Below are 11,451 nucleotides of genomic sequence, written 5' to 3'. Positions count from 1 at the left end.
AAACAAACACAAGAAACAAACCACTTAACTCTAACAATGGATGCTACAGTATCTTACTTAAGACTCCAACAGGCCAAAGCAGCTCACATCCATAATCCTAGCACTCTGAGAGGCTGAGGCAGGTGAACTGCTTGAGCTCAGGAGTTCAAGACCAGCCTAATCAAGAGCAAGACCCCGTTTCTACTAAAAATAGAAAAACTACAATCAATGCCCATAGCACAGTGGTTACAGTGCTGGCCACATACACCGGGGCTGATGGGTTCGAACCCAGCCCCAGCCTACCAAACAACAATGACAACAACAACAACAACAAAAAGCTGGGCAAATAGCCAGGAGTTGTAGTGGGAGCCTGTAGTCCCAGCTGTTCCAGAGGCTGAGGCAAGAGAATCACTTAAGTCCAAGAGTTTGAGGTTGCTGTGAGCTGTGACACCACAGCACTCTACTGAAGGTGACATAGGGAGACTGTCTCAAAAAAAAAATAAAAAACCTAGGTGGGCATCGGACATTGGACACTATGGTAGGCACCTGTAGACCCAGCCACGCAGGAGGCTGAGGCAACAGGATTGCTCTAGCCCAGTGGTTCTCAACCTTGCTAATGCCTTGACCCTTTAACACACTTCCTCATGTTGTAGTGACCCCCAACCATAAAATTATTTTCGTTGCTACTTCAGAACTGTAATTTTGCTACTGTTATGAATAGTATCTGATATTCAGTAAGTATCAGTAAGTATCTGATATTATCTGATATACAGGACAGTCTCAGGTGATCCCTGTGAAAGGGTCACTTGACCCACAAAGGGGTCACGACCCACAGGTTGAGAACCACTGCTCTAGCCCAAAAGTTTGAGGTTACTGTGAGCAACGATGACTTCACAGAACCTCAACCCAGGGCACAAAGTTGAGTCTCTGTTTCCCAAAAAAAAAAAAAAAAATTAGACTCTGGCTTGGCACCCGAACGCAGTGGTTATGGCACCAGCCACATACACTGAAGGTGGCGGGTTTGAGCCCAGCCCAGGCCAGCTAATCAACAATGACAACTGTGGGCAGCGCCTATAGCTCAATGAGGAGGGTGCTGGCCCCATATACTGAGGGTGTTGGGTTCAAACCTGGCCCCAGCCAAACTGCAACAAAAAATAGCCAGGCATTGTGGCAGGCGCCTGTGGTCCCAGCTGCTTGGGAGGCTGAGACAAGAGAATCGCTTGAGCCAAAGAGTTGGAGGTTGCTGGAGTTGTGATGCCACAGCACTCTACTGAGGGCGACATGGTGAGTCTCTGTCTCAAAAAAAACAAAACAAACAAAAAAAAAAACTTAGACTCCAATAAAAAGGTAACTCTCAGGTAGCGCCTATGGCTCAAAAGGGGAGGGCACCAGTCCCATATGCCAGAGGCGGTGGGTTCAAACTCAGCCCCGGTCAAAAATTGCAACCAAAAAAAAAAAAAGAATATTAAAATGACTTTCCTCTTAAAAAAAAAAAAAAAAAAAGGTAACTCTCAGTAGCTCCCACTTCCCTCAGAGTAAAGAGAAGTCCTCTCCATGGCCCTCCAGGCCTAGTATGACCTGCATCAGCCCCCCACACCTCTCTCGTCTCACTCACCCACCCCAGGCACATTGGCCTCCCTGCTGCTTCTTATCACACCAAGCCCCTCCTACCTCAGGGCCTTTGCATTGGCTGTTACCTCCCATACTGTGTGTATTTGTAATTCCCTCCTTCGCCTACTTCAGGTCTTTGTTCAAGTGTCAACTCCTCAGAGAGGCCTTCCCAGACTGCCCTACTTACATAGCAATCTTCCTACCCACCCCTCACTGCCTATCCCCATCCCAGTTTATTTCTGTTCATGGCACTTATTGCCACCTGAGGTGCTATACCTTTTTCTTATTTATCTTTGCACTTGTATACCTGTCTGTGCTTCCCTCTCCCTACCCCCAGCCAGAACACAAGCTCCAAGAGGGCAAGGCCTCTGTTGTTTATGGCTGTATCCCCAGCATTAGCACAATGCTCAGCTTGCGGTATGAACTTAACACCCACAAGCTGAAGCAACAAATGGCAGAGCTGTGGGGTCTGTGTGTGAGCTCCTAGCTAAAGGCTGGCTGTAGCAGGAGATTGGACTAGCTCACCCATTCTGCTAGACCCTATGGATTGGAGAAGGGTGGTAGTTACTATGGACACAGCAGTGACTAGACATGGTACCTGCTCTTGGACCTGTACATCCAAGCTCACACACAATCCCTAGCAACATGTGCTAAGGGGCCTAGGAAGCAGCTGAGACCACAAGGGGTTGGCAGGGGCTGGAGGAAGCCAGGCTTTTTTGTACCATGTCCTCACTGACTGCCTGGATCCACCATGAGCATCAGGGAATTTCACCACAGCCCAGCCTGTTTCAAGAGCCATCCCTTCCACAAACACTGAGTACCTCCTCTGTGCCCAGGCCTGAGTTAAGCAGTACTAGGGAAGCAGAGGGGAGCAAAACAGTCCTGGCTCTGCCCTCTTGGGACTCCCAGTCCAGTGGAGGAGATGGACAGACTACTCCCCAAATAGGGACAAACCAGAGTGAGCAGGGCTGGGACAGAGGAGCTCAGGGGACACTGGGGGGTGGTGGTGCACCTGACCCAGCCTGAGAGGGTCAAGGAGGGCTTTCCAGAGGAGGGGACATCGGAGAACCATCACAATCAACCTGGTAAAGAGCAGAGAAATGTGCAAAGAAAGAGATCAAGAGGCATACTCCTGGAAATCCTGGAGGCTCAGAGTAGCCAATCCTCCTCCAGGGCAGGGGTTTTCAAGCAGGAATGATTCTGCCACACAGCCCTCCCTCCAAGACATCTGGCAACGTCTACAGATGTTTTTGGCTGTCACGATTAGGGAGGGGTACGCTACTGATATCTACTATGTACAGGCCACCCTAAAATGCACAGGTAGGCCCCCTCAAAGCAGAATTATCCAGCCCAAAATGTCAACAATACCAAGTTTCAGAAATCCTAGTGTAGGCTCGGAGCCCATAGCTCAGTGAGTAGGGCGCTGGCCACACACACAGGGGCTGGCAGGTTTGAACCCAGCCCAGGCCTGCTAAACAACAATTAAAAAAAAAAAAAAAAAAAAAGCCAGGTTGGCTCGGCGCCTGTAGCTCAAACAGCTAAGGTGCCAGCCACGTACACCTGAGCTCGTGGGTTCAAATCCAGCCCAGGCCCGCCAAACAACAATGACAGCTGCAACCAAAAAATAGCCGGGCATTGTGGCAGGCACCTGTAATCCCAGTTACTTGGGATGTAGAGGCAGGAGAATCGCTTGAGCCCAGGAATTGGAGGTTGCTATGAAGTGTGATGCCATGGCACTCTACCCAGGGCGACAGATTAAGGTTCTGTCTCAAAAACAAACAAACAAAAAAAAACAAGGGGCGGCACCTGTGGCTCAGCTGGCAGGGCGCTGGCCCCATATACTAGAATACACCTGAGGGTGATGGGTTCAAACCCAGCCCCCAACTGCAACAAAAAACTAGCTGGGGCTCGGCGCCTATGGCTCATGTGGCTAAGGGGCCAGCCACATACACCTGAGCTGGAGGGTTCAAATCCAGCCCGGGCAGCCAAATAATGACGGCTGCAACCAAAAAATAGCTGGGCATTGTGGCGGGTGCCTGTAGTCCCAGCTACTTGGGAGGCAGAGGCAGGAGAATCACTTGAGCCCAGGAGTTGGAGGTTGCTGTGAGGTGTGATGCCATGGCACTCTACCCAGGGCGACAGCTTGAGGCTCTGTCTCAAAAAAAAAAAAAAAAAAAAAAATTAGCTGGGGGTTGTGGCGGGTGCCTGTAGTCCCAGCTACTTGGGAGGCTGAGGCAAGAGAATTGCCTAAGCCCAGGAGTTGGAGGTTGCTGTGAGCTGTGTGATGCCACAGCACTCTACGGAGGGCAATAAAGTTAGACTCTGTCTCTAAAACAAACAAACAAAAGAAACAGCCAGGTGTTGTGGCGGACACCTGCAGTCCCAGCTACTTGGGAGGCTGAGGCAAAAGAATCACTTAAGCCCAAAAATCTGAGGTTGCTGTGAGCTGTGATGCCACAGCACTTTATCAAGGGTGACATTTTGAGACTCTGTCTCCAAAAAAAAAAAAGAAAGAAAGAAATCCTAGTGCAGTCTGAAGATTATCAAATCATGCAAAGCCTGATTTACTAAGAATTTGGACTTTATCCTGAAGGCAAAAGGGAAGGAAGTCTTGATCATTTTTCAGTAGAGGTGGCACAAGAGATCATTTTGTATGTGGAAGCTCAAGGCAATCAGACCACTTGAGCCCTGGTCTCACAGACCATTCCCCATTCAATAATCAATAGAGGGGAGGCACCTGTGGTGCCGGCCCCACATACCAGAAGTGGCAGCTTCAAACCCAGCCCCGGCCAAAAACTGCAACAACAACAAAAAAATGATAATCAACAGAAACTCAGAGGGGTAAAGATTTCCTTTCAGCAAGACAAGGACTGAATCTTTATTCTGGCACTAACTTATCAAACATTTTCTGAGTTGTCCCTGAGGTCAGGCCCTGGTTGAGAATGCTATAGACCAGGTATGCTGGGCTCTATCACACAAATTTCATCCTGTTGTCCTCCCCAGGTGATATTATTTGCCCCTCCTCTGAGCTCTCCCAGTCTCTGACACTGACTGTTGCCACTATCTTAAATCATACAGGACTGTAACTCTGTGTTTACATATTCTCTCCCATTCCCCTAACAGCAGACACATGGCTGAATCCATCTTTGTGGCCCATTACAGGGCTGGTCCCATTTTACACAGGAGAAATAAACATCTAAGAGGGAAAGGAACTTGCCCAAGGTCACACAGAGAGTCATCTTCACTCTTCCCCTCCAACCTGCATTCCTCTCCCCTGAGCTGCCTCCCACAAAGTCAGTGACATCCATCCCAGTGGGTGGGTGGACAGCACTTTGCTGTCACTCCATCTATTCCCCAAATCCCAGCAAGGTGTCTGCTGAACTGGTATGCTCTGCAGCCTCAGTTTAGTTTAAGCAGCAGTGGGTCAGAAGTCAGCTGGACAAGTGTGGTGGTTCACACCTGTAATCCTAGCACTCAAGGAAGCCAAGGAAGGTAGACTACTTGAGCTCAGGAGTTCAAGACCACCCTGAAGAAGAGACCCTGTCTCTACTAAAAATAGAAAAATTAGGGCAGCACCTGTGGCTCAGTGAGTAGGGCGCCAGCCCCCTATAATGAGGGTGGCGGGTTCAAACCCCGCCCCAGCCAAACTGCAACAAAAAAAAGCTGGGCGTTACGGTGGGCACCTGCAGTCCCAGCTACTTGGGAGGCTAAGGCAAGAGAATTGCTTAAGCCCAAGAGCTGGAGGTTGCTGTGAGCTGTGATGCCACAGCACTCTACCAAGGGCAACAAAGTTAGACTCTATCTCTAAAAAAAGAAAGAAAAATTAATCACTGTGCCGGTAGTAGTCCTAGGTACTCAGAAGGCTGTGGTAGGAGGATTGCTAGGGCCCAGGAGTTTGAGGTTGCAATAAGCTACGATGATACCACTGCACTCTATCTATCCTGGGCAACAGAGTGAGACCTATCTCAAAAAATAAAACAAAACAAAAAATTCATCAGCACCTGAACTAATCATCCCATACAAATAGTTTACGCATACCCATACCAGTCCTGATCACCCTAAGGCAGCAATATCTGGTAACTTCTACATGGGATGAATCCCAAACCTAACCTGGGTGACCTTACGGAAGCGCCTTAGTCTTACTGTTCCTTGGACTGCCGTCTGTAAAATGGGTCCGCCGACCCCCACAGCCCGTGCCCTCACCTATGATAATTATCAGACTTCCCCACAGCTAGGTAAGTCTCAGTAAGTCATTGCCCACCACTCAAACACTAACAGCGAGACCCTGAAAGACAGACCACGGTCTTGGAGCCTGGAATTGCGGAGTCCAGAACCCAGGGTGGCAGGGTTCAAGTCTGCGCCCCTCCCCGCCACTATCTCCTGGTGGCTGCCTGGCGCGAGCTTGCAGGGCATCTGGCACGCAACAGGGCCCGGTTCCCAGAACTGTCCGGCATACCGGGCGGCCCAGCCCCGCCTGGGCCCGGTATTCAAGGTCCCTCTGGGCAAAGAGCCCCTAGTGCACCAGATTCCGCGAAAAGCAGAAGGACACACCCCGTGGGAGGCCCCCCAGCTGGGGAAGAGCCCCCTCCGTCCCCTCTCGGCCTCCGTACCTGACCGGAGCCGCCTCCCCCGGCCGCAACCACGGCGCTGCCGGCCCCGTCTGCCTCCTGCGCCGCCGCCATCTTCCCGCTCCGGGTCCCCGCCCCCGCCGCCAGCCCCGCCCCGTCCCCGACGGCGCCAGCGTGATCGCGCGAGATTTCACACCTTGCCCGACCAGCTGAGCCACCGTATCAGGCAAAAGCGTCTCAGCCACGCCTCTCAAGGGGTGACTTCCGGCTATGAAAGGACCAACCGGGCACCGTACTGCGTCTCACACTACATTTCTTTTCTCTTAGCACAGATGCTTGGGGCTTCTAACTCTCAGGACTTTTGTAGCCAACATGCACTTCCCACGAGTTCTAGTCATTCCTCCCCCTCGAAATAACTCTACTTTTCGAACTATGTGAGCTTTGCAGAACATCCTGCCCTCTTTACCCCGCCAGTTCGAGTCATTTTAGTACCATGTTCTTGAGCTGTTCCGGCCACCGTAACTCTTCAAAACGCCCCACTGGAATATTCCCTTCCTGTGTAAAAGAAGCTTCTTTGGACAGTAGGAATAAAACAGGCCCTTTGCTCGGTGCCCTCCTCTTTGGACTCCTCTTCCTAACGCAGCCCTTTCCTTCAAGTCTCCTGAGCGTACAGTCTTTCTGTGCGCTCAGAGTTCCTACTGCAGGTTCTCCTGTCATCCACTTCCCCAAGCTTTGGGACAGCTTCGTTTAGCACGCATGTGTGTATCCTTAGTGGTCTTAGCTTTTTAGCAAATCTCGAAGCCCTGGGCTCGGCTTCATGGACTCAGAGAGGTCGATAATTTTTCATTAGCTATGTGTCTTCCTACAGTTCCAGGCCTGGACACCAACTGAGAGATACCTAGACTGGAAAGGCTGTTATGGAGGCCCAAAGAGGACAGAAGACTCGGAGAGATTGTTAAACCTTCACCGATAAATTGGGTGGAGGTCTGGCCTGGGTTCAAACCCTTACTGTGCTACTAACTGACTGATCCTGAGCAAGTGACATTTCTTTGAGTCTCAATTTCTTCCTTTTTTATAAAATAGGAATTAGGGCGGCACCTGTGGCTCAAGGAGTAGGGTGCCGGCCCCATATGCTGGAGGTGGCGGGTTCAAACCCGGCCCCAGCCAAAAACTGCAAAAAATAAAAATAAAGTAGGAATTATAAATAGTTCCTCTCCCTCTTTGATCCCGCGAGGTTATTGAGAAGACCGAGTAAAATCGCAACGTAAAACAGCAAACTCCGGGCCTCATGCTTGTGATGCGCTGTTATTAAGAACACTGGGGTCAGCAATGTCTGATTCTCATGGCCACCTGGAAGGGAGAATAGGCTTTGCATTGGGATATTCTAAGTATTTACTTGAAATTTTATTTTTTGAGACAGAGTGACTCCTGGGCTCAAGTGATACTCTTGCCTCAGCCTCCCTAGTAGCTGGGATTACAGGCACCCACCACGATGCCCAGCTATTTTTAGAGAGGGAGGTCTCGATCTTTCTCAGGGTGGTCTCGAACCCATGAGCTCAGGCAGTCCACCCGCCTTGGCCTCCCAGAGTGGTAGGATTACAGGCGTGAGTCAGGAGCCTGATCTGACATTTTATTTAATTAGTTAATTTATTTGTTGAGACAGGGTCGTGCTGTGCTGCTGGAGGTGATAGAGTGGAGTGGTATCATCATAGCTCACTGCAACCTCAAACCTCCCAGGCTCCAACAATCCAATCCTCTTGCCTCAGCCTCCCAAGTAGCTGGGACTACAGAAGTGTGCCACCATACTTAGCTGATTTTTCTTTTCTTTTTTTTTTTAGAGACAGAGTCTTACTTTTTCATCCTCAGTAGAGTGCTGTGGCGTCACAGCTCACAGCAACTTTCAGCTCTTGGACTTAGATGATTCTCTTACCTCAGCCTCCCAAGTAGCTGGGACTACAGGCGCCCACCACAATGCCTGGCTATTTTTTTGTTGCAGTTTGGCCGGGGCTGGGTTTGAACCTACCACCCTTGGTATATGGGGCTGGTGCCCTACTTACTGAGCCACAGACACTGCCCTGATTTTTCTATTTTTGGTAGAGATGGGTTCTTACTTTTGCCCAGGCTGGTCTTGATCTCTTGTCCTCAAGCAGTTCTCCTGCGTCAGCCTCCCAAAGTGCTAGGATTACAGGTGTGAGCCACAGTTCCTGGCCTTGTCATTTTACTTATTAACCTCCACTTTCTTCTAGGTCTCAGGTCTATAGTATCTCTTTCTCCAGGAAGCCCTCCCTGGGTCCCCGGGGCCTTCCCTGGGCCTCTAGGAAGGCCTCCCCGGGGACCTTCTCCCAGCCTTACTGGTCCTGTCACCTCCCAGCCTTACTGGTGCTGTCAGGGGTTCACTCCACCCCTGCACACTTTATGTCATCACTGTCAGGGATGGGTATGTCTCTCTTATGGGACAGACTTACCCAGGACTGTCTTGGGGATGAGTGCTGGATGAAAAGTTGAATTTCTACCTCTTATTGATTCATTTGTTGGTATGTACAACTATCCCCTTGTAAGAACAATAAACTTTTAGTTGTAAATAAATACATAAATAAGAAAAGTTGAATTTCTGTGAGTTTAGAAGGTGAGTGGCTTATCTCTGAGGACCAACGCAAGGGCAAGAAGGATCCTTAGAAAACTTCAGGCACAGTCTCCTTCTGTTACAAAAATATTGGTGGGCCTGGTGCAGTGGCTCACGCCTGTAATCCTAACACTTGGGAGGCAGAGGCAGATGGATTGCCTGAGCTCACAGGTTCGAGGCCAGCCTGAGCAAGACCTTGTCTCTAAAAAAAATAGCCAGGCATTGTGGTGGGCACCTGTAGTCCCAGCCACTTGGGAGTCTGAGGTAAGAGAATTGCTTAAGCCCAGGAATTTGAGGTTGTCATGAGTTATGATGCCAGGGCGCTCTATCAAGGGTGACAAAGTAAGACTCTGTCTCAAAAAAATAAATAATAATAATATTGGTGGTAATAATGATTCTGTGAATGTTTAGGCCCAATCTTTTTTTTTTTTTTTTTGAGACAGAGTTTCACTATGTCGCTCTCAGTAGAGTCCTGTGACATCAAAGCTCACAGCAACCTCAAACTCCTGGGCATAAGCGATTCTCTTGCCTCAGCCTCCCACATAGCTGGGACTACAGGTGCCTGCCACAACGCCCAGAGATTTTTTTGGTTGTAGTTGTCATTGTTGTTTGGCAGGCCCAGGCTGGGTTCAAACCTGCCAGCTCCAGTGTATATGGCTGGCACCCTAGCCGCTGAGCTACAGGTGCCGAGCCTAGACCCAATCTTTTTATTTTTTTTTGAGACAGAGTCTCGCTTGATCATCCTTGGTAGAGTGCCATGGCTTTCAGCAACCTCAAAATCTTGGATTCAAGCAATTCTCTTGCCTCAGCCTCCCTCCCAGGTAATTGGGACTACAGGCACTCTTTACCACACCTGACTATTTTTTAGAGACGGGGTCTTGCTCTTGCTCAGGTTGGTTTCAAATTCCTGAGCTCAGGAAATCCACCTGCCTCAACCTCCCAAGTGCTGGGATAGGCCAGATTTTTAAGTCTGGGGATGAAATGAACATGCTGATTAAGTCCCCGGAGAGGGACTGAGATTTTGTGGATTATATGAAGCTTGTATGTTTTGTGAGCCTCTTTTTAAATTTTTATACTTTGGCCTAAGGATCAGTTAATTGGCCCTTTCTATTTTTTTTTAATTTAATTTCTTATTTTTTTGGAGACAGAGTCTCTTTATGTCACCCTCGGTAGAGTGCCATGGCACCACAGCTCACAGCAACCTCAAACTCTTGGGCTTAAGCCATTCTCTTGCCTCAGTCTCCTGAGTAGCTGAGCTGGGACTACAATAGACACAATACCCAGCTATTTTTTGGTTGTAGTTGTCGTTGTTTAGCAGGCCTGGGCTGGGCTTGAACTTGTCACCCTCTGTGTATGTGGCCAGCGCCCTACTCACTGAGCTATGGGCATTAAGCCAATGGGCCCTTTTTAAAAAGTACAAAATTACCTGGACAAATTTAGGTGGAGAACCACAGAAAGCCCAGGCAACTAAAGAACTTCAAAGCTTAACCTCCAGCTTTATGGTAACCCTTTCTCTGCTCTCAGCTCTAGATACAAAGTGCCCCAGTCTGTCCTCCAGGTCTCATCTGTTGGAAAATGAGAAGCTTTCAGCTAATGTGTGACCTTGGACAGGGCCCATTTGGAGTTGGATTCCCTGCAAAGCCCTCCAAAGTGTCTGCCAAGTAACGAAAGATAGTCTTCCATTCCTGGTACTGTTAGCAAATCACAGGACAGACCTATTTTGCCCTCCACAAGGGGGCGCCCAAGACCGACTGGGCTGTGGTTTCAGGTTCTAAGGCAGAAAGGGTCTGGGACCACAACCTCTAGGTCCTCAGGAGTGGGAGTGGAGGTTGAGAGCCCTGAGTCTGTGCCTGAGGTAGGAAGAGTCTGGGGGCTCAACTTCTGAGTTCTAGAGGAGGAGTCTGGGGCTTGGACTCTGGGCCCCTGCAGGGAGTTGGGGGTCTGAGAAAGGAAGGAGGAGTCTGGGAAGGGCACCAGGATTGGTTGGAAGCAGAACTGGCCTGGGCAGTGGTTTGGTTTGGCTTCAGTCCGTGGGAAACAAGTGGACAGAACAGGGATTGTTTCTCTAGGGTTTCCCCCTCCTCATCACCCCCTGTACTTGGCAGCCTTCATTCTTCCCAGGCCCTGGGGACCTGGGGGCATTGCTCACAATTCCTCCCCAGGGCCCTTCTGTTTTCTACTGCACTCATAGCTGCCCAGCCTCAGACCTGGGAAATCTGCTCCAAGAGTGTTGAAACACTGGCTGGGAGTTAATGCCAAGCAGATGAGGGGAAAAACAGGCCATGGCTCCCCAGAGACCAACAGCCCTACCTGTGAGACTAAAGGGCCAAGACCACCCTCTACTCCCTCAGGATGCAGGGGTCAAGGCCTTCAGACCCCCTCTGTCCACACCCTGTGCTTTCTGCCTGCATTTCCCCACTGCCAGATACCCTCTTCCTGCCACTAACTGCCCCACCCTGACCTGGGGCCTAAGTCAGTGCCCTGCCTCTTCCTCCTACTACTTTCCAGGGTCAACAGCCCTACCACACTGCATCGTGATATATAGCCGAACATACTAGCTAGCAAAGGTGGCCACACCCAAGGCCTTGATCTTTTCTTTGCCTGTGTTTCTGAAATTATTTTTTCTATTTGTCTTCTTTTTTTTCTTTCTTTCTTTTTTTTTTTTTTTTT

At 49.8% G+C, this 11,451-nt stretch overlaps 1 protein-coding gene across 1 annotated transcript in view; it reads right to left on the bottom strand.

Annotated features, from left to right (window-relative positions):
• The window catches only part of CLPTM1 (CLPTM1, transmembrane protein), a 48,054-nt gene extending 41,611 nt beyond the window's left edge, over positions 1-6,443 (bottom strand). Inside the window, exon 1 of the mRNA XM_003799500.3 lies at positions 6,201-6,443. Within this exon, the coding sequence (XP_003799548.1) occupies positions 6,201-6,272 (72 nt within the window). The 5' untranslated portion in view covers positions 6,273-6,443. The remainder of the gene's footprint in view (positions 1-6,200) is intronic.
• Between the last annotated feature and the right edge of the window lie 5,008 nt (positions 6,444-11,451).

Source organism: Otolemur garnettii, unplaced genomic scaffold (assembly GCF_000181295.1).
Source record: "Otolemur garnettii isolate 467f Iridium unplaced genomic scaffold, OtoGar3 scaffold00152, whole genome shotgun sequence".
NCBI lineage: Eukaryota > Metazoa > Chordata > Mammalia > Primates > Galagidae > Otolemur > Otolemur garnettii.
The sequence above is the reverse complement of the archived record's forward strand: the minus strand, read 5'-3'. Positions and strand labels throughout refer to the sequence as shown.